Source organism: Drosophila kikkawai, chromosome 3L, assembly GCF_030179895.1.
Source record: "Drosophila kikkawai strain 14028-0561.14 chromosome 3L, DkikHiC1v2, whole genome shotgun sequence".
In the NCBI taxonomy this organism is placed as follows: Eukaryota; Metazoa; Arthropoda; class Insecta; order Diptera; family Drosophilidae; genus Drosophila; species Drosophila kikkawai.
In genome coordinates, this window is record NC_091730.1 from 16,365,376 (window position 1) to 16,388,349 (window position 22,974).

The 22,974-nt window shown below is 37.7% G+C and overlaps 2 protein-coding genes across 3 annotated transcripts in view; one reads left to right on the forward strand and one right to left on the reverse strand.

Moving 5' to 3' along the window:
* The window catches only part of fz (frizzled class receptor), a 98,782-nt gene that overhangs the window by 58,634 nt on the left and 17,174 nt on the right, over positions 1-22,974 (reverse strand). For both annotated transcript variants that reach the window (XM_017167497.3, XM_070285696.1), the window contains exons 2-4: positions 8,215-8,334; positions 935-1,129; positions 325-550 (exon numbers count right to left, since the gene is read on the reverse strand). In XM_017167497.3, coding sequence (XP_017022986.1) covers positions 325-550; positions 935-1,129; positions 8,215-8,334 — 541 coding nt within the window. The remainder of the gene's footprint in view (positions 1-324; positions 551-934; positions 1,130-8,214; positions 8,335-22,974) is intronic.
* The window catches only part of LOC108074967 (uncharacterized), a 65,401-nt gene continuing 54,590 nt past the window's right edge, over positions 12,164-22,974 (forward strand). Inside the window, exon 1 of the mRNA XM_017167200.2 lies at positions 12,164-12,175. The gene's annotated coding sequence lies outside the window, so the exon portion shown is untranslated. The remainder of the gene's footprint in view (positions 12,176-22,974) is intronic.

The window sequence follows — 22,974 nt, forward strand, 5'->3', positions numbered from 1 at the left end:
TCATCCCCTCAACCCACTGTTCTCCCTGCTTTATCTTTAATTTTTTGTTGGTTTTCCTTAGTTTTTTTGTGTGCCTTTTTCTGGTTGGCCACGAGAAATAGATACAGTTAATGCCGCAAATGATGTCTAATGACGGTTTCGTCTTACGCGATGAAATTGCTCCCAACCGCAGGCCCTACTTAAGATGTTCTTTCTTGTGTGTTTTGTGTGTGATAGAAATTTATGTGAATCCAGGGAGAGATTAATGTTTTGAGGGTTCAAGGTCGCACACACGAGTTGGTGGCTTAATCGATAATATTATCCTGAAATTCAATCGAAACTTACCTTCAACTTTAGCCAGGGCCAGCACAGAGATGGTCTGGAGGGCTGGCACCGCCCAGGCGACCAAATGGAATAAGTGCGACTTGTTCTCAATCGCCTCGTGGCCCCATTTGAGGCCGGCGGCCAGAAACCAGGCGAATGCCAGACACGACCACCACGCGAAGGCCGCCATGCAGCAAAAGTAGAGAGCCATGAATAAAACCGTGCAGGACGTGGTCTGGCGGTGGCCCTGTTTGGGGAGAAAAACGAACGGAATTTTGGTCAGTAAAAATTTGTAGTTAATGGAAGGAAGCCTAGGGTAAGGTGAGGTATTTAATACACTAATAAATAAATTCAAATTATAGTTATAAAAATATAACAAATAATTTATAAATAAAGCTGTTTAGATAGCCATAAAAACTATTATTCCCTGTTACTTACTAACTTTATAGACTTGGTTATTTTAAGACTAACTTATTTTAATTTTAAAACAATTATTAATTTATTTAATTTCATAATAAACTTCATTTATATTTCTTTCAAAAATAAAACAACCCTCTCGGCACTCATTAAAAATATCTGATGAGTGATTTCTTGGCCACTGCAGTGGTCCCTTTTTTGCAGTTCATCTCACCTGGGTGATGGTGGACATCATCTGCAGACGTCCCAGCTTTACGGGCGGCGGAAATGGTTCGCGGCACGACACAGAGTCGCCAGCTCCCAGGCCGGCCACGTAGGCACAGCCCACGACCAGGTAACAGACGGCCAGGAAGACGATGGCCCTCTCCGGGTAGCGAAAACGCGACGAGTCGATCAGGAAGGTGAGCACCTGCAACGATTCACAAGAATGGGGAATGGGTGGTGGGTATTAAAAATAAATTTCAATTTAATTAGGTTCGCCTTAATTAACCCCAAGGTGCTTTGATGTTCCCTTAAAAATGCATTAGTGTTTATATATATGGAGAAGTAGAGAGAACCCTCTGGGTCATTAGGCTCTACACATTAGCTGATTGTGATTGTTGTGCCATTTACTCCAAAAGCCGAGCCTCATTTAATTTGCAAGGTTTTTTTTGCGTCTTCTTGGGCAGTTTGGCCTTAATGAATATGGCTGAAATGTCCTTAGCTGGAACAGCTTTTGTAAGGGGGTTTGCTTCAAGTGCTTCAAGAAGTATAAGATTTACAGAAGATGCCTCTTATAATTTCTATCACAATAATTTCAAGGAATATAATTACTAAAATTAAGTGTCTCTAGCTTAACCTTTCTCCTTTCACAGTTAGTTCTATATTTTATTAAATTTCCTAATAACAAAAGACCTTTGTATACATATGAATAAATTAACTGACAATCAATACATTATTATCTTCCAATCATTGTCAATAATTTGCTAAGTGCCCTAATTGAGACGCTGCATATATTAACTCATTTAATCAATAATTGCCAGTTTCGGCTAACCAAAAACCAATCAAGTGGGCCCTGCTCCCAGCTGAGGCCAAGGATAAGGGATTATAGAGGGAAAACCCAAGAGATACTGACAACATAATGGCTGACAATTCCTCAAAAGCTTTAAAAGCAATTACAATCCAAACACACACAGATACATAGATACAGGCATTGTCTGCCCCACAAACTAACACATTAAACCATTCTATCCTATTCACTCTCGAAACTGCTCTGTTGCCCGTCTGATTACGCGCCATTTAAATAAATTCATTATCATACCCACTAAGCCGGGGCCGAAGGAGCCGGAGCCTTTTGTCTAAACCAGAAAACCCCCAAACCAGAAAACCCGACCAGACCCAAGCAAAGTCATTTAATTTGATCATTACAAAACTATCAGCAGGGAAACAGTTAGCTGGAAGTTCACTCAGTGTGTGGGTGCTCCTCCTAGCCAAGCCACACAACACACACATGTGTGTGTTGGTGGAGTATCTGTGTTTGCGTTTCAGTTGTTCGCATTGCATTAATGCCGGGAGGTATTATTGTTGCCACGACTAGAGACCTTTGAATTATTCATAGATGCAGAACGCACTTCTCGGCCCAGAGTCGGGGCTAACATCCATCTATCTTTCACGTTTTATGTATAGTACAGAGAGAGAAAATAGGGATTACTTATGCACAATTGTATAAAATATACTATTAACAAGAATATAAATTATGAAAAAATATTATAAAAATATTCTCCATCATTAGAAGTATATGTAGTTTTATTCTACGGTTTTTTCAAGATTCGTGTTCTTGAACATTTTATTTTAAAATACTAAATTCTTTACTTTGCTTATATATTTTCTGAATTATTTTATTAAAAATATTCCTAAATACATAAAAGAAAAAATAAAAATAAAGCTGGGACATGTGAAAAGCTGTACCATGTCACGGTCGCCACTGAAGATATTTTGGTTTCCAAATATAAATCGACTTCTCTTGCTCATGATTACATTTATATATAATATTTCCTGATCCAAGGAAATAGTAAATAATTAAAAATTAATTTAAACTTTAAACCAAAATCACAAGTAACAAATTCTTGATATTTTTTCTCTGACAAAACTCTACCCTCTAATTTTTTCACTGCTTCTCCTTCTCAAATTACTAGCCAAAGTAAAAAATGTATTCATTCGGAAACGTTTTTCTTTTGGCCCGACTCTCCTTGGAATTATAGTTGTGTTAGCCAGACTTACGACTAATTTCCACCTACGCATTGTCTTCTTTTTTCTGTTCACCCTTTTCTCCTTCCAGCCTCATTTAAATGCAAAATATATTCGAGGGACGAGGAGGAGCAGGAAGTAGCGGCGGCACTGAGTCAGTTTGTAACTCCTTTTGTTGACAACGCTACGATGCAGAAGAAGCAAGCTGAGAAATTGAATTGAATTGTTTATTTATGCCAGAAACAACAACGTCCCTCCAAGACCCTACTCCTTCACTTCCTTCTCCTTCAGCAATTTGTTATGCCACGCATGATGGGGGCCAGGGCAAGGGGGATTTTCTGTAGGTGTGACTAGCTACAAATGAAACGAAATAAGCTGCAAAATGCTGAAACATTTGGCACAGACTCCGGCATCTCTTCTACCCCTGACACGCCCACAAATTATGCGTCACCGAGGGCGGAAGTTTTCCGCAACTTTTGTGTGTGTGTGGGGAAAAACATTCAGCGTTTCTTTAGGGGCCACACCCACACGAAATTTAGAGGAAATTCGCCTTAGAGAAGAGCTTCAGCTTGAGTGACACTCCATGATGGAAATATATATATAGAGAAGATATATCTGAACAGTAGGTATACCAAGGAAATCTATGTAAATTGTTAGGGATTTTTATGGCAGGAAATCTCATTGAAATACCATTTATTTTGACATTGTTCTTTTGATTTCAATTGATTTATTTGTAGATTTAAGAAAGAAAATATTTTACAACTAAAATTTAGATATATCTAAGGTTATATATAAACCCAAAAACTTTAATTAAAATAGAGAAACCAAGTTGAAAGTTAATCCTTTTTTTAATCAACACTTCACTCAAGTTTTATACGACTTTTACTTACAAAACCCCAGGTGACTTTTCCAACGCTTTTCCCCTTTAGTCTTTCGGTGAACTTCTTTGCCTAAAAACATTTCCGTCAACCAACTCGAAATAAATTATTTAACTCTTTGCCGCCGCCGCGCCTTTCATGGTCAATGAAAAAAAAGTAATTTCAATTTTTAGCGCTCATAAATTTTGTAGAGTCGACTTGGTTGGCTCATTAAAATCAGCCCAAAAAGAAGAAAAACAACAAACTAAAGTGGTTACACCCACCTCTAACTGCCCTGTCTTCGCGGGAGTGTTGAAAACTAAAAGCCACAGAAAAGCTTTGAGAGCTTTGCCAGCGGTTGGCAGTTTTTGAATTTTGCATAAATTAGATTTAACTCACAACTAACAGAAAAAAAGAAAACAGAAAAAAAACTTGCACAAAAATTGTATAAATTTGCATAAGGTTGGTGTTTTCTGCCGTTGCTGTTTTTGGAGGGTGGATCGTCTATTAGAATAACTAACTATTAACATAAACATTTTCAGTCAGGTTGGACAGAGATTGCGGCATAAATTTTGCGGCCAGGCTTTGTATTTGCTGTTTTTGACATTTTGATGCTTTATATAGCATACATTTTTTATGCATATCAATGATTAAATATTTGGTGCATATTTAAAAACTATTAATAACTTTTGTGGCAAATGGAAACTGTCAAAACAAGAAACTAGAAAAAAGTGGGTAGTGGAAAAAGGGAAAAAATATAGTTACTCGTTGCAGTCACCATGAGCTGACATATTTGCTCACATTCTCTCCAGTCTCTAATATCGGAAAAATGCGCCTCAGTGAACTTTCGGTTTCTGCCAGGCCCCCCTCTCGATTTTCCCTCCATTTCCCCGCCCTTCTGCCAGGTTTTGTAATTAAGAAAAAGTCATCAGAGTCAACGACGACACACCCGAAACATCCTATGCGATTATTTGCTCTTTCAGCAAACACACATTGTCATTTCCTCTTTTCGCTTTTCATTGGAAAACAAATGTCAAGTCAGACAAGATATGGGGGGGGAGGATATAGTCAGTCGGTTGGGGGGAGATAGGAAGAGCGCTCACTCATTGTCTCATCCATCTAATGCGTTTAATGAAAAAGGTGTTGATTGTTGACAGTTGTTGTGACACACACACACCGCATTTTCCATTCCTCCACATAAGTTTTTCCTACTGCTCTGGGGAAAATTCCCTAGACAATTTTAACTGTCGCACATTTTGCAGCTCGGAGGGAAAACTTTCTTCTTCTGTGCAAAAATATTTGTTTTAGTTCGCGAAAATTGAAATAAAATGTGTTTGTTTATAATTTCGCTTGATACTTGAAATGAAAAGCCCCCAAAGGTTTTTCCCAGGTTAGTAAAAGTTGCGCAACGTCTGTCATAGAAAATTGTTTTGGGGGGCACAAAAAGTTTCGTTTTGGGATTACTTTTGCTTCTGCTCTCAAAATAATTTCTTCTTGTGCAGGAAAATTTAAAGATTTTCCCATTTCTTATTCACTTTATCATTTATTCATTTAAAGTTTTAGCTCAAGCCACTTGTGATATTCATTTACTTAAAATGTTTGGCAATATTTTCATAACAATTTCAATGTTTGTTTGCCTGCAACACATTTTCATCATTCCAATCAATTAGCCGAGTACTTTATTTATTGAATATGGAAATTCCCTTAAATGTCACAGCTAAATCCATATGAATGTGAAGCATTTCAAGCACAAAGCCAAACGGAAAATATTTTTAAATGTTTTTATTTCCCCAGCATCAAGTGCAATTTTCTAATGGCAGCCTTTTTCATTGACATATTTCCATGTCAGGGCATATTATTTATCCCCCAAACTCACACACACATGTGGAAAGTTTATTAAAATCAACATATAAACAAACATAACCCACATTTCATAGCGAATTTATTGAGATGTATCGGGCACTATCCACGTCCTAGGAAAATGGCAAGCGGAAGAGGAAGCAAAATAAAAGCCATTCAAATATTTAATGTGTGGAGAGGAGAGCATTTTCCGTGTTTATAGAGGCTTATTGGGGTTAACTTTTTAAAGAGAAACTGCAGAAGGGAAACACTTTGAAGTTGAGATGAAATATGACAAGTTAATGTCTTGAAAATAGAAACTTACAAAGGCTGCAGTCATTAAAATAAAATCTATCCAAAAATGTATTCAATTTATTGATTTTCAAGCACTTTAAGTCAATCAACAAATGAAAGAAAAGTCTTGAAATAAAATATAAAGAAATATCTCTTATCATCATCATCCTCAACTGATGAAAAACTACTGATGAATGCATGGAAAATGCAAAAATCCCAGCGAATGAAAATGAGCATGGCTTGAAGGACTACACACACTCAGAGAACATAATAATAATCGTAAAAAGTAAGTAGAATGAGCTTGCAAATGAAAGTCCCTGGAAAAACAATTTCCCAAAATTTGCATAGAATTTGTTGTTTGTTTTGTTGCTTTGCTGTTATGAGTTGCACTGATATGCCGTCCAGGATCTGGCGCTGACAATGGGCGACAAATTATATGCAATGGCACAAAAATTTATCATCACACAGGGGCAGAGGGGGAGAAGCAAAAAAGGATCAGAGACAGAATGCAAAACATGTCGCCATGTGAGTGACAATGTTCCCCAGGGGGGGTGAAGCCCCCTTTTCCTTTGCTAAAAAAAAATCCCCGTTCTGATGAATGTAGCACAAGTTTATGGCGTGTGTGTGTGTGTGTGTGTCAGTCAGGACCTCTCCAAAATTTTGATAGATGTGCTTTTTCGGGTCTCCTATCCCTTGTCTGCCCCACTTATCTTTACTCCCCGCCTGATTGCTTGGGAATTATAAGCTTGGTTATCATATTCGCTTTTTGTTTCTCCTGTTGATTAGAGCCTGCTCTCTCAGGGTTCACAACAGCTAAATTGATTTTTTATTCAAATTTGTTCTCTTTTTTTCACTTGATGGATACAAAAAATAGACAACACATTTTCCTCGTTGGAGGAGAAAATTCCCGACTAACAAGTTGATTTCCATATTCGCTCTTTCGATGGAGGCTAAAAGAGAGTGAGACTTCACTTACAGGACCTTTTGGATGATGAATAGTTCCCAGGAAGATGAGATAATTAGATTGATTGATTTATGGTTATGGGAAATGGGTTAAAAGGAGCAGAAGTAAATTGTGTTTAGCGGGATATTTATGGAAGAGTAAAGGAAATGAAATTAGATTCAAATGGGGAAAAAAAATAACAACTACAATATTACTTTTTATAATTATTTATTGCTCCTTCCTTGCTTAAAGAACCTTTGTTTTTTTTTTTCTTTAAAAAATACCCTCAATCTCAGCCTCTTTGCTTTTATTTTCCTTTATTTACTCTCACCTTTACAGCAAATATCTGTACATAAACATAACAACCTTGTATCCTTTTCTCAACATTTTTTGTCATATTTTTTTCCCCCAAAACCTCTTTCTATCCCCCCATCTTTGTGTGAAAATCTAAACTCTTTAAGGATTTCCTATACCAAGCTTCATCTCCTCGGCAGCCACATTTTCAATTTGATTTCTTCCACACAAGACACACTGAAGGATTACAATGCAAGAACTATTTCCAATATTAGTTCAGAGCTCATCCATCCTGAAGGCATTCGAATATGGTCGAATCAAAGGAAGCCTGGGAGGACCTGGCATGCCCAGGACATTCCGAAATATCAAAGGGCAATTCTAATAATATTTGAAATTTACTTTTGTTCTGCCATTTGTCCTCCCACCGCCACATTCACACATGCCACATGCCAGGAGGAGAGCTGCTTTCCTTATCCCTACATCTCCCTATATCCTCCCTATATCCTTCACTCTGTCTGCCAAGGTATCCTGCTTGCCAAGACCGCCTTGGGGGTTTTTTTTTTGAGGGCGTCTTGGCCTTGATGCGATGGCTTCTGCATATGTTTTGCCAAGTTTATTGAAAAATATGCGCTGACAGGTAATATGTCAATGCGTGGGATTTGCTAAAGTGCCAACGTCTTCGTCCTGGCATCCTGTCCCTACACTATATATGGCTCCTCTCTTTACCCCAGAATAATAGACTTGCTGAAGGAGCAGGATTCACCCCGTGAAAGATGTTTACTTTCAGCGTCAAGGAAAATATGGCAGCACTCAGCCAGCCAAGGATATAGGAAAAGGTGGAGTGTAAGGGAGCGAGTGTGCAATATAAAAGATGCCTGGAAATCAAAGATAGCACAGTTTTCTGTGATGTTTTCTTTATATTAAATGGGGTTCTTTTATATTTAATTTAATAAAAATTTGACTAGAATCAAAATTACATTCCCAATAAATTTATTTTGATTTAATTTTTGTATTTTAATATATTTAATATTTTCAACTTACCGTAAATAGGCAGCTAGCAACACAGACAGCCGCCCAGGATCCCACCCAGTAACGCAGGACGGTCCTTTCTCTCTCCGGGAAGAACATGGCATGGCAAGGGGCACCGCAGTCATGGAGATCCTGCAGAGTAACAAGAGATACAAAAGGCAAATGATTAAATTGAAAGAGGAAGTAACAGAGCGAAGAAGCCTTTAACAACGATTAATTAATAAGGCTTAAATTTAATGTGGCCCAAATTGCATTGAGAGTTGTAATTAAAGGCGATTAAGCGAGGCGGCTTACAGAGAACGCACACAAATTAATGGGAGAAGATATGAATTATAAGCTTAAGGCAGTGTGGGAAATCGATAAATGTTAAACAAGGTTACTTTAATATATACAAGAATATTTAGTGAAGGAATTTCTTACTCTAGAAAGTTTATAGTTTATTAAGCTCAATAAAATTTAATTATAGCCAAACTGAGAGACGAAAATTCTCTACAAATGCGTTCTAAAGTCAAAGAAGACATCTTCTTATTAGCATAAAATTTGCTAACTCAATTGTCAACCTGCCCCTAGGCTGCAAACTGAAAGGACATCGACCAAGGACCCAGGATAAGTACATTGTGCAACCCCCAAAATTCTCCAATAATCCCATCGGACTGACGACAATGCAAAATCCAGAATCCGAAACTCCGCACTTGAACAATAACTGCAGTTTAATGAGATTTTCCCGGTACAAAGATGCCAAACTCTTGCCAAAGGGCAAAAAGCCCAAACTCAACCTTGAACTCCAAAAAGCAGAGGCGAAAATCAACCCCCGCAGAAACAATTGCATTACGAAATGTGGCAACGATGCAGGAGTGTATAGGGGGACCTCCTTAAGTTGGATTCTTTATAATAATAAATGTAAAATCATCATAAATCTGTTTTTTATAGAGTACGTTTTACTTTAAATTAAATAGATTTTTATAATGTTTAAATACAAATAACACAGGTACACAGCCAAAAATTTCCACGAACCATTTCAAGTTTTCCATGATATTTGGGTGCTCCTGAGTAAAAGTCCCATACAAAATTATTTCCCATCACCTACAGGTTCCGCGGTATACCTAAGAATACAAAAAACCGATGTTTGCCGACATTTTGAATTACGTGGCCTATATAATTGGACATACCTTTATTATTTTCGGTAGGACCTACTCTCAATACATCACGGCACTACTAAAAAATAGTCCCAATCGTGGACCATTGCCCATGTCTTTGGAATTCGACGCCAAAGTTGAAACTCCCAAAATTTTCAACATTTCTGTGATGAAAAAACAATTCTGAGAATTAAATCTTATATGGAACTAATTTTAAATATTCATTGAATCTATTGTTCATTGTATTCTTTAATTTCGGTTTAAAGCGTTTTCATGAGGACATTTTATTGGATTTATTAAACGAATAAAACAGCTTTTTTGGTTTTATTATCTACTCCTATTTGCTGTCAAATTTCAAATAAGTCAAGGCAACCTATAAAATAGTAGTAGATATGTTTCTTTTTATATAATAATTAATTTGTATATAGTATAATATATTTGTAGTAAGAATATTTGCATTAGTAACTATTATATTAATAATCTCTTAAAATTGTATTATAAAGAAATATATAAATATGCTGAAAATAGTGTTCAAACTCCTTTAAATTATCAATATAAATATTTACAAAGTTTAAGAACTCTTTAAAACAATTAAGTTAAAATTCGTACTTTTCTCCTTTAATTTTATCAACAAATTTTAAGAAAAATATAAATTTATTTTAGCGAATCTCTACTGTATAAAACATCCCAGCGACCAAGGCAATTCCTCAGTTTCCTATACCCAAAATGTGTGAAAAAGGGATGGACTGTGAGGAGTTCAGAGTTTCAGAGTTCTGGCGCATTGTAAACCGCAAGAGATTTGAATTTTAGATAGCACAACACGCACGCACTCAAACAAACCCTCGAAGGCGGACAAAAAAATAATAATGGAAGGGAGTGAAGGAGTTGCACAAAATATTGTTGCAGGGCAACACACACAGAGAGCCCTCAAAGCTCAAAGCCCAGCTTGGGGATAAGAGAACTACAGGATGGTCCCACTTTCCAGAAAAAAGAAGCTAAAACACTTTTAAAAATGTTTTAAAAAGTTAAAATTAAGCCACAAAAATAGCCTAACTTTCTTATTTTCCTTTAATTTTGTTAGTAAATAATTTAATTTAAATAGAAACAATATTATGAATTTCGAATATTCTGTATATTCTATAATTTCTATCGTTTACCCTTTATTTTTCCCAGTGCAAACGCATCAGAGCAGACAGAAACACAGAGATCCGGAGGCCAAAACCCCATAGCAGTCGTCAGTTTCTCTGTCAAAGACTAAACTCGCCCCGAAAGTGTTGTCTGTTTCCCTGGTCCCTGGTCCCTGGCTTTGGTCCCTGTCCCACCAACTTGTCTCTGTCTGGGCTTTATTTCAAATTCCCATTAAAAATTTAAAATCCTCCCCCCGAATACAGCATCCCCTTTGGGTTTTTGGACGCTTTTTGGCAATCATCGTTAGGTTAGCGGCGCAAATTGCGTTTTTCTGGGAGTACAGAAACGGCCAGGATATACGGGGGAATCAATGTTGTTGGCGCTAAGCAAGTGCGGACAGAAGGAGATGGCACGCCCAGGAACTGTTGACTTGGGTAATATTTACGCATAAGGAAACAGATCCACAACAATAACATAAAGTAGCACTTTTCAGGGGGAAAGCCGAAGCGCCGTGGAGTCGCCACTAAATTGCCTGCAGTTTCATTTTTTTGTTTCCAGCCACATTTATCTGAAATTATTCCACAAGCTTTTAAGCCAGCTTTAAGCCAAGTCAGCGCTGAAAATTTAAATTTTAATGAACTAATGTTGAGGGATTTCGAATTGGCCAGCAGCCGAAAATGAGGGTTATTTTTTGGGGAGGGCTTAAAGGCTCCAGAGAGATGGCAACTGGAATTAGATTAAACCATTCTGTTGGCCATTTTTGTAGAGTCTTTGGGCGGTTTTTGCAAACTTTTTGGGGAATATAATAATAATTTTATATTATATTAAATTTTAAATAAAATATGGAACTTGTTTTAATTGTTTTCAATTAAATATAAAAATTTAAATAAAATACTGATAGGGTGATGTTACTAATTTAAACACACCTTTTCGTATTTAAATTTCTTTAAATATATATTAAATATTAAACTCCCTTAAAATATTTATTCCTAAATTACTTTTCTACTTATAATTAAATTGTTTTCTGCAATCTCACAATCTCTTCATATCATTGTAACATTTATCAGGCTCATTCCACTTGGGATTTTTATATCTTGACTCGATCAGCTATCTCGCTTCCTGTGGTTATACTCCAGCCGATGATCCATCGATCTATCTTTATTACCAAAACCAAAATCAAACAGACTGCCTCTTCTATGGGTAATTGTGGGCCCCGCTCTTGCCAGCAAAGAATAAAAGGCCCCAAGACTAGTTGCAACATTGACCACAAAACACAAAAGGAGTCGGGAGACTTGCATTGTTAGCTGGCTTCTGCTGTCCCTTTTTTATATATATATGTATACTATACACTTTGTTGTTGTTGTTTTTGGTCTGACTCCCTGTCTGGGGTCCCATTGTCTTGGGATTTTTATGAGGCATGTATAAATAATTGTTAATAAGTAACATAAGTTTTCATGCCGGCCGCGTGAGCATCCGACCATCAGCACAAGCGGCTAAAAGCTGAGGCCGCAATAACGAGAGCCGGACAGGCACTAAACTGTCCTGCAACAGTCACTAGGTTTGCCTAACTCCTCCTTGGATTCCATATCTCGCCTTATGCAGAGAGAAAAAAAATTATAAAAATATATTGTATGCAATTTTCAATGATAAATATCTAGAAAATATCATACATTCTTCAATTTGGCTTTAAATATTGTTAAAAAAAAATTTAAAAATTTAAGAAACTAGCATTTAAAGATGCTATATTTAATTGTTAATTTAAATTAATGAAATTAATTCATTTTCCTTAAATATTTGAATAATATATCTTTTAAATTTTGATTATAAAACACATCCTTATTATATTTTCTGACTACAAAAATTCTATATTTAAATACAAGTAGCATTTATTTCTCAGTGTCCACCCAAAAGTGGCAACTACAAGAATGAAACAATATAGAACATTTTTTTTATATAATTTTTTTTTTAGCTGGCGGCCACAAATAAATCACAACGAAAAAGAGGCGGGACAAGGGCTTAGAAGGGTAAGGGTTTTGTTGGCCGAGAAGAACCAGAACCATAAACCAAGTTTTGCCAACATTTAAGGAGTTTTTAATTTATTATAGATAAATTTTATGCCCATCGCGAGTTATGAAAGGCCAAAGGGTAAGAGAGAAGGGAAAGGTATGAGGTAGGATATAGAATGTAGAATGCAGAATGGAGCCAGGAGGTACCAGCTGGTCCTCGCTTCATGTTTAAATTTTTTTTGGGGGCGTGTTGATGATGATGGTGGAAGCTGCAAATTATTGCAACTCCAGAAGGAACACAGGCCAAGTTATAGAGGAAAAGAACAGTGGTTTAAAGTCTTAAAAAAATAAAGGAAATAAATTTAACGTATAGTACTATTTCCTGGAACAATATTTGTCTTAAAGAAAATTACTTTACCCATTCCAAGGTGCTTCTACATGGGCTAAAAACTTTTTCAAACATAGTTTCCGATCCAGACTTCAGTTCCAGCCTCTGTCCAGCACCCTCGGGCCATCAATTCCCCTTCTCTAAGGACTTTTCAGACAACCCTCGGACAGCGTTAATGATGATTCTGGCCCATGTAGACAGGGGATACTCTGTTTGCTTGTGTGCACTTTTCTGGGGGGTGTTGCTGACGTTGTTAAAGTCAAAATAGACAGAGCAACAGACAGGACGAAAAGAGAGCAGACAACACAAACACACAGGGAGGAGACTGAGGGTGGATTCCGGCCAAGAGGATATAGGCAGGAATCCCTAAGGACCGGCTGTCAACTCTTCGTTCTCCGCTTTGTTGTTATTCTACGAACAACACACACATACAGACAGACAAAAACAACAATTTAAATTCAATAAGGAAGCGGGGTAGAGCAGCAAATTTCCTCACGGGTCAAGAGTTCAAATGGTCAGAAATACCCAGAATAATAATAAAAAAGGAGACACCAAAATTCCCCAGAACGAAAAAACTAAAGAAGAGTCACACATTTTCTTCCACACAAAAGAAGCCGCTAAAAAAATTCAGAAAAAAATTGCCTGCTCATAATTTATTAATATTATTGATATGAGGTCAGCTGAAATGCCCCAATTTCGCCACCCCTCACAAATTACACATGTCGACACTTTATTAAAAGCCAAACCGACCAGCCAGAGAGAGCGTAGAGAAAAAAGGGTTTTAAGGACTTTGATTCGATATCGGAGGATTTTCAGCTCCTCTTTGTTATTTCTTTTCAGGGTTTTGCGGTCTGCCAAAAAAATGAAACCGATCCGGAGGCTATAAAATGTCGACCCGTCCATATGTTGGCGAGAGCCAGAGCCAGAGTTGGGGGTTTAGGCCCAAAAACCCAACCAACCAACCAACAACTTTTGGCGCGATTTCCTCTTTTTTTGGGTTAACGCCCCCCCTGCTGCGTTTAACCCTTTCAGGGCCAAAAAGCGGGCACAAAAAGGGACAAACAAAAATTGCTGTTAAGGTCCTACACTTGACTACATGCAAATTATGCCCAAAGCTAAAAATGGAGAGAGAAACCGATGAGAAGGAAGGACAAGAGGTGGGCAAGAACCCCTCCTTTTTAACCCTCTGGCTGAATGACTGCGTCCTCCTTCCCCCCTTGATTACAGCCCATGTAATTTTAATGGATATTTATAATGAGCATCTGTTTTAAATTTTTTGTACCCTTCTGTTTTCCTCTTCTCTTTTTTAAAAGGTGACACAGCGCACAAGGTCCCGGTGCCCGGGGATATGTGAATTGTTCTCGGGTCATTTTTAGGAGCTAAAGTTGGAGTTGGGTTAAGGTATGTGGAGACACAACATGCAAGGTGTTAAGCTGGGCAAATTTTTCATGTCGCATGAATATAATATTTATAAAGGACTACAGGTGGCAACCGCTCTTCCTTTTCCCATTTTTACGTAATTAGCCTTTGCGCAAAAAACGGGTTTTGCATATGCATTAAGGCCATTGTGGTGAGTGACGGCTAGCCACCTTTATTTTTATACTAATTACATGAAAAATTCATCATTTGTCTGAAGTTAAAGATTGTCATTGAGGGAAAAAACAAGTGGAAAGGGTTCATTTTGATTAATTGATTAATTGGTTAAAGTTTCTTGTTTAATACTTATTTTTTGCATAAGTAAAAGTTAAGTTAGCAAATAATATATTTTTATAATAGATAACAAGCTATAATCCTTATAAAACTTCCTTCTTCTAAATAGATTTCACTCATAAAAATGATTTAATAAATGTATCTTTAACTTTCCTTAAATTAAATTCCTTTATATGTAGCCATTTCAACAAACACTTCATCTATCATCTTAAGCCTATTTCGCTGAAGGCCCAAAGACATATTTTAGCCTCCCCCTTATCGTCTCCGATAAACAATCCGTGCCAAGTTTGTGCCGCCCTCCGGGCCATACAAATCCCAGTTAATGTCAACTAAATGCTTACAACTTAAAACCAACTTAAACCCGAGTTAAAGCTCTTTCCCACACAACAACAAAAAAAGAAAAAGGAAAAACTTTTACGCATATATAGACAGATATACCGCCACCGCTCTGGCGGCCGTTTTCAGTATATAACAAATATTTATCGGCCATGCACATCACGTAGTTCTGAGTGGAGTGGAGAGTATGGAATCAGGAGAGGGGCTCTGACAACGTGACACTGACACTCATTGACCAGCTGACGGCCTCAAATACACGTTAAACATGCTAACCGATATGGTAGGGGGGTGGCAGCAGGAGTAGCCTGGGGCGTAACAGATCCTCCAGTCACATCATTCAGCATCACGGGGCATTAAGTCAAATGCAAATTGAAGCATTTGTTTGTAGAGAAACATTCGCAAACAAGCTGCAGGCAATGTTCTGAAGCTCCTTGAAGAGCTGAGTAATTTATGCTGTATTTTGGTGAGACTTCAAATGTAGTTCTGGGGGAAATTGATAAAAATATATAACTTTAAAATTCAGATTTGAACTTTTATTATCTTTGAAAGATGAAGCAGCTAAAGAGAAGTCTTCTCCTAAGGAAAATTTCAAATATTCCTTCTCAAATTTTAAATTCAAAGAAAAATATAACAAACTTAATAAAAAAGAATGCCCAAATTTGGTTGCCTACTGTAGCCCCCATCAACATGTTGCCAAAGGAATGTTGCTAGAGGTTGAGAAGGCTCAAAAAGCAATTGAATCAAGTGGGGCAAGCAGGTGCAGTCAGAGTCCCACAGAATGAGAGGTTTGGGAGGTGGAAAGAAAGAGAGTGAGGCAGCGGGAAGAACATTCCCACTTTTTACCAAAAACCAGTACCTGGTCACGTCTATCCAGCTCTTTCTCTCCTTGTCTTGCTATCTCCTTCTCCTTCTTTTTGACATTGACACGGAGACAGCGGCAAACGCAGCAAATTTTCGGTTTGACATTTTGGCAGCCGCTTCAGCCGTTTCTTTCTAATTGCATAAGGGGAGAAAAGTAGGGGGGAAAACTGCGGGGAAAACTGCGAGGAAAACTGCTGGTAAAAGTCTAGAAAAATATGGTAAGTGTGGGCTAGGATCTTTGCATGATGTCTCGACACGCTTCAGTTCGGGTTTCCCTCCGCCACAATTTTCCTCTCCTGACTGCTGCATAATTTGACATATTAATTTTTAGTTGGCTGTCATGTCTCGCAATGACGACAACTAATGAGGAGAGCACATAGAGAGAGGAAAACCCATTGACTGTTTTCCCAACTCCCCCTCTTGGTCTTGGCTTTGCTGTTAAAGCCTCCTAAACATTTTCTCCCCCCTGATGAGCTGACTTTTTGTTCTCTAACCAATTGCACTGGTCTCAGTTGGTGGCATTTTGCTCTTTGCCTTCATTCTGTTTTACACTGGGAAATATATTTAAAATTTTTAGAGTATTTAGTATACTTTTAAGTATTAAAAATATGTAAGTAAAAATGGAAAAATTTATTTAAACCTAAAAAAATCATATCATTATACTTTTTACTAAAATTTGTTTCTGGAAAACTTAATAATTATTTATTTCAGTGCACTTATTATTCTATATTTAAGCGACTTCATCGGGCATTCTGCTTTGTCTTCGCTTTTCTGGCTTTGAGCCCCTCTCGGTTGGGGCATAATTTAATAAATTTATGAAATTTAATAGAGAGGAACGTGTTTGCTGGCCACAAATTTGTGGTGGCTCTGCTCTTGAAATTTATATGCCAGCGATATCCCAGGAGCGATTGGGAGGGGAGGGAAGACCCTGTGTTAAAGTGGGCGTGACTGCTGCCTATTGAGGGGAGAGAGCGATGATGATACTTATGGCAAGACTGAGAAATATCTGAGACAATTTGTCCAGGGAAATTGTAAGGCATTTATCAAAGTCTTTTGATTATTTATTCAAACGTTTTTGGACTTTTAGATAATCTAATTTTAAGGAATTTATCAAAGAAGTTGGTAAGATAAAGAAGAACTTTATTATATTATTTACTAAATATATAATCTAATTTTTTTATTAATAAATTTATGTTTCCTGCCCCCTTGATTATAGGTTTTAGCTTCGTTATTTCTCATCGCAAAAAATTCAATTAAAACCTGGAAAATGGTGGAAAGCCTGAAAGATGCTTATTACAAGCCATCAATATGATTCTCCATAGCCACCTTAATGGTTGTAATAAACATTTCATAGCCATAACTAATTGATTATAACCATTCTATGAGCTGCACCTTGCTGGGGTTTCTTCTTCACTGATATTTTTTTTTAAGGTTTTTTTTAAGAACATCCTGTTGGGAATACCAACCACCTCCACCCTCATATACATAGATTTCCATCTGTGACAAATCCCCAGTTTAACTGCGATCATTAAGCATATATCAAAGATGACTGTAAATAGTCCTCCGTGGAGCGCTGAGCGTTGGAGCCATAAAGTGAGATGCCCAATGAGCTTTGTCAGATTCAAACTACCAAAACGGTAATTTGGTTTCATGGAGTGTCGCCTATAAGCCCATAACAGCCAACGGTCCATTTGATGTCCCGTCCCCCTGCAGCACTCACACACACACCACACCACAACACACCACACCTATCCCCTCCCCCAATATTCGGTTACACGCAATAAGAACAAAATCATGGTACATGGAGAAAAATATATTTTGAAAAAGAGTTCATAGGAATTTGTATCTATTTTATTAAACATAACTCTAATATTATTTACTTATTTTTTTGTTAATAAATTAACTAATAAATATCCAGATTTTCCCATCTTAATTTGATTTGTATTCAACAGAAAAATCCAACACGGTCGCCATGTAGAATATTTTTATGATAAATATGAAAAAATCATTACAAAATTATCTGTAAGGATATAAAACCAACATATATCAATATTACATTTTTTATAAACTTCCCAAATCAATAAAACTTATCTAAAAATATCTTATAAATTCCCCTGTTTCTTTCAGTGTACTAAGAGCCAACATAGAACCCACAAAATATTACAACAATTTGCATAAAGCCTGTTACTGTTACGATTTCGAGACGACGACGACGACGACGTCGACCACGACGGCGGCGATTCCAACAGCGATGGCGATGGCGTCTGTGGCATGCAACATCCGAGATACAGATACGCCACAGGCCGCAAGCCACGCGGCTAACGGCAAAAAGTGTGCGCTGGACGCTCCCGAAGTACATGCACGTATATCAAAGATGGAACAGAGATGCTGCGGCACAGTATTATTGGATGGGAATAGTTCGGGATCGGGACTGAAACTGGGACTGAGACTGAGACTGGGACCTGGGATGCCAGGCTGCACGTACAGTTAGATGAAGGCGTTCGCAGAGCCGGTTTCGCTTGCTCCTGGACACCATACAACCTCGCTATCATACCATTATAATTACAAGAACAACGAGTTATGGCAGGTGCCAGGAATCTATGGAAAGCCCCAGCCAAGGGTAAGAGTGAACAAAGCCCGACTCGGATTTAATGCTGCAAATTATATATCATTTTAATAATAACGCATCAAATTACATCAACGAAAGACAAAATGTCTAGGAAATGAAAGATCAAACTGGGTATAAGACCTTCTTTTTGAAAAAAAAGGGAGAAAAGAAAACGTTGGCAAATGAATAGATATGTCATTGCTGAAAGCGAGGCAAAGCGAAGAGTTTTCTCTGGCATATTATTAGCGAATGTATTAGTTCCTTAATTAGATGGAATTATTAAAGAAGCAATGAAAGCTTTGCTGCAGTTGTAGAAATGCATAAATTATGTGCCAGATACTAATTTTAGGGTAAATGTAATGGAAGTCATCTTAAGTTTTCAAGAAGCATTTAGTCATTTTGTAAAGAAAAGCTGCCTAGATTTTTGCTTATCATTCCCCCTTCTTTTATTCCAGAATCTTTCCCTCTTAGCCAATATCATTTCAACTTTATTCAATTTAAATACGTTTATCTTTCGCTCTGTGTTCTGTGATTGTTATAAAAAAAACAATCAATCAAACTCGCTTGGCTCCCTGCTGCTGCTGCCACAGTTTTTAAGGATAGATAACTTTCAGTTATCATATCACGTACAAATTGAAAATATTGTGAGCTCCCTCTGCCCCCTGCCCTGCCATCTGTCAGATACAAAAACCTTCACACTCGAAATGCGAATGCGAATGCCAGGCACTTGTGCACATCTCTCGACATCAATCCCATCGATGCTGCCCGGCTGCATAATCCCAGCTACACATATTCTTGATTCCGAAACCACTTGACGTTGGACGGGTCTAAGTCGAGTGCGCATTAACTAAAAGCCGCCACTATCGACAGAGGAGGAGCAGAAAAACATTTACTGAAAACTATTTGCAACAATTTTTCACAGTCAGCTGCCATAATTTTTCACGCAAAAACCCCCAGCCAGATGAACATGGGTACGTCCAGTGCTTTGAAACTCTTTCCTTGGTTTTTTTTTGTTCGCTTTTATTTTAACACTTTAAACGATGACGTTTAGCGGGAAGGGGGGAGATATTGCAGATGGGTTATAGAATGGGTTAGTGGTTGGGCTTTAGGATGGGTTAGTGGATTGGCGGATTGGTGGATCCAGCAGCGGTGCATTTCCATTTCTCGGTACGCTGGCCAACGCTTTGTAATCAACCATGGAGTGGAGGGGATTTGACTCGTGCACTTAACGAAAAAGGGTTTAAAAATTATAAGTTAACACAAAAAATAAATTAAGTACTTAAAAGTTGCTGCAAAGAATGAGTTTAAATATAAAAATAAATTTACTAAAAGTAAATTAAATTATTTTAAATTAAAATAATTCAAATTTATGTTGTTTAAGCTTGGAATATTCGATTTTTTAATTTCGTTTTTAGTTTTAAAATGTCAAATAACTTCACCTTTTCGCTTAAATATTTAATGCAGACTATTTCCTTAAAAAGAGTAAAGCAACTCCTTTCCTCTTTAATTTCTTTAATATTTTCAAACTAAAACCCTGTAATTTATTCCCTAAAACATATTTATATTTCCTCATTTCTCATAGGTTTTACTTCCTTTGATTAAATGCATAAATTCCTTTTGATTTACAGTCAACGCTCTTAACAGAATCACGATTTTGCTGGTAGTGTTGGCCTGTGCAGATGCCTCTCGCTTGGATTCAGATACAGATACACCACAATTTATCTCACAGTTTGCAGTCTAAACAAAACCGACTGCGGCCCGTGGGGAAGTTTTTAGCTGCTCAGCGGCAGGCTCATCGGAATCATTGGACTCATCTCTCTGTCCTGCCGGACCATTTGCCATGTCCGCATCCGCATTGTGCCAGTCCCAGACTCAGTCCCAGACCCAGTCCCTGTTCCAATCCCTTTTTCCCTGGACTCTTTCTCTGGGAGCGTAGCCATAGCGACAGCGATAAATGTTTTAGCATCGCAAAACACAAACTACGAAACTCCGGGAAATATACAAATGATTTCGTATTTATTTCAGCACAGTGCCAGCAAACGATGACAGCCGCCGCCCCGCAGAATTCTCTTTCTGTGGATCAAGAGAGGGTTCTCTGTCCCTCTGGCACTACTCTAGTGAGGTTAGTCTAATTATCCATGCGGGTTTGGTTGGGCTTTGACATGGGAACATGGCTAGCCATGGCGGAAACTGCCGGAATTGATGAGCTTAAGGACAATGCTTTGATGTACGATATGCTCTATGTGGGACTGGTATTATCCAAAAAACCACAATTGGGTAATTGAAAGGGGTTGTGGGGTTTAAAGAATGTCTTTGGGAAAGGTAAAAGTATATATATTTGAAGGGAAATTAATGAAAGATATTGAAATTATACTCAAACTAGTTTTAAATATTCTTTGTAATAATTTAAGATAATTAAATTACCCTGAAAATAATTTAATTTCCCACTGTGTCCTTTCCCTCTTTAAATTTCATTACAAAAACCCACATTTGTTTGTATTCTCTGAAATTCACTTTGGACACATTCCAATCAAAGTTTTCCCACATTCATGGCGCTTCACAACCAATTTTTCCCATTGAAAAGCCAGCTTTTCAGCCGTATTCTCTGAGTACCTTGAACAGTTTTAAGCCGATTCAATTTAGTGAATGCAATCCGAGAGTTAATGCGCAATGCTTTGATTAATTTTCGGACTCAATATAATCGCATTGGTAAATGCGACTACCATTGAAAAACTTGATAAAAAAATACAATGAATGCATCTCCCATGGCGTGAGCTCCAAACTAAGATAAAGCCGCCGCATTTTTAGCATTTATTTTCATTTATTATGAGACCATAGTGCTTTTTGCCCTTGCGATAACGCCAACAAAAAATGAGAAGAAATCAATGCAAAAAATAAAGTAAAAAACATCACATACAATCGCTCATTGATTTCGCGCATTCCTCAGTGACCCCATCCATGGCTTGCTCTCGTCCAACAATTTCTTTTGTGCCTGCTGATAAATGATTTCAATATTTATTTATATATACAAAAAAAAAAAAAGAAATGGAAGAAAAGAGCAGAAAAAACATAACAGAAACTGCGGGGCATCAAATTGCGTCAAAAGCCTGTCTGTCTCATTAATTTCCGCTCCAGCAACAACAACAACAACAACAACAGCAACAAAATCAAATAAAAGGGAAAAATACAAAATAAAAAAAAAGCGAGAGATGACCGACCAACATTCAAATGCTTTGTGCGGCTCTCTGGATATTCAATTGCTGGAAAATGCTTGGCCTCCATGGAAAACTATCTGCTAATGAAGGCCCAACCTGCTGTTCACTCTCGGACAGGAAACACTTTTCAGTGTTGCCCCTGATCCAGGAAGTGCTGCGGGGCAAAGGGATATGGGTATGGATACAGGGCTATGGGCCACGGGGATCCTGGGGAAGTGATTCAGCATTTGGCATTGAATCCATTGTGAATGCTCCTCCTCGCCGGGGCCGCATTTATCAGTCATCGCTGGCGGGGCTTAAAGGTTCTGCTTTTCAATAAGATAGAGTACTGATAGACGATGAATTAATTGGATGGAAAAAGTCCATGGGTTCTAACTGAAGGGAATGATTTAAATTGGACGGAGGAGGGTTTTAATCAAATTTGATTAATTACACTATAATTTCTTGAAATTCTAGACTTTAAAAATAAAACTGAGAGTAGAAAATTGTGAAAATAAAATATATTTTATGGCTTACTATCAAATGTTAAGAATTAAAAGAAAATATAGATGATTTTTTCATAGTAAACTTATTGTTTATATTACATAATATTTCACTTAAAAAAGTCCTACAGAAAGTAATCACTTTTTTCTCTAATAACAAATTTTAAGTACCAGTTTGAACTAATTGTTGTATTATAAAAATAAAATGTATCCTTTAGAGACTTTTACACCTGAATTCCTCCAACACAATCCATGTCCTTTAGGTTCCTTCCACCCACTCAATTTGTTTTTTTTTTTTCACTTTTGTGCCATAAACATTATTTCTCCTTCTAGTTCTCCACTTTTTCCCCAACATCTCCTCTAGTCTCCACCCACAAATTGCCTCAAATTAAAGGCAGCTTACCCTCGACGCGACCCATGACCGAAAACTTTAAGCCATTTGTCAACACAAGGGGTAGAAATGTGATGGAGAAGGGATGTGAGGGTGACGGGACGGATATCGTTTGGGGGCGTTGTATGGGGGCATGCAAAAATGCGTTGCCCAAACGCACCTATAAATGAAAGAGTGAGCAGAGAAAACATAGAGGAGGAACAAAACAAAAAAAAAGGAGCACCAGGAACAGCAGTAGCAGGAGGATAGCTGCTGCCCCAAAAATGGCACCAAAAATACCGATAACGAAAAACACTCCCTCCACCGCTGCTCCTCCTAGTAAACACTAACTCAACCCGAAATCCCATTCATTCCCCGTAGACCGACGACCACAGGAAAATTTATAGGCAATAGCTAAAAACAACATCGCTTCACTTGAGCGTGAACAGTGCCAGGCAAAAGTGCGCAACACACAGGAAAACCCAGAGAAAAACTTCAATTCGGTTCTGTTTCAGAGTCGATGAGGTTCGGG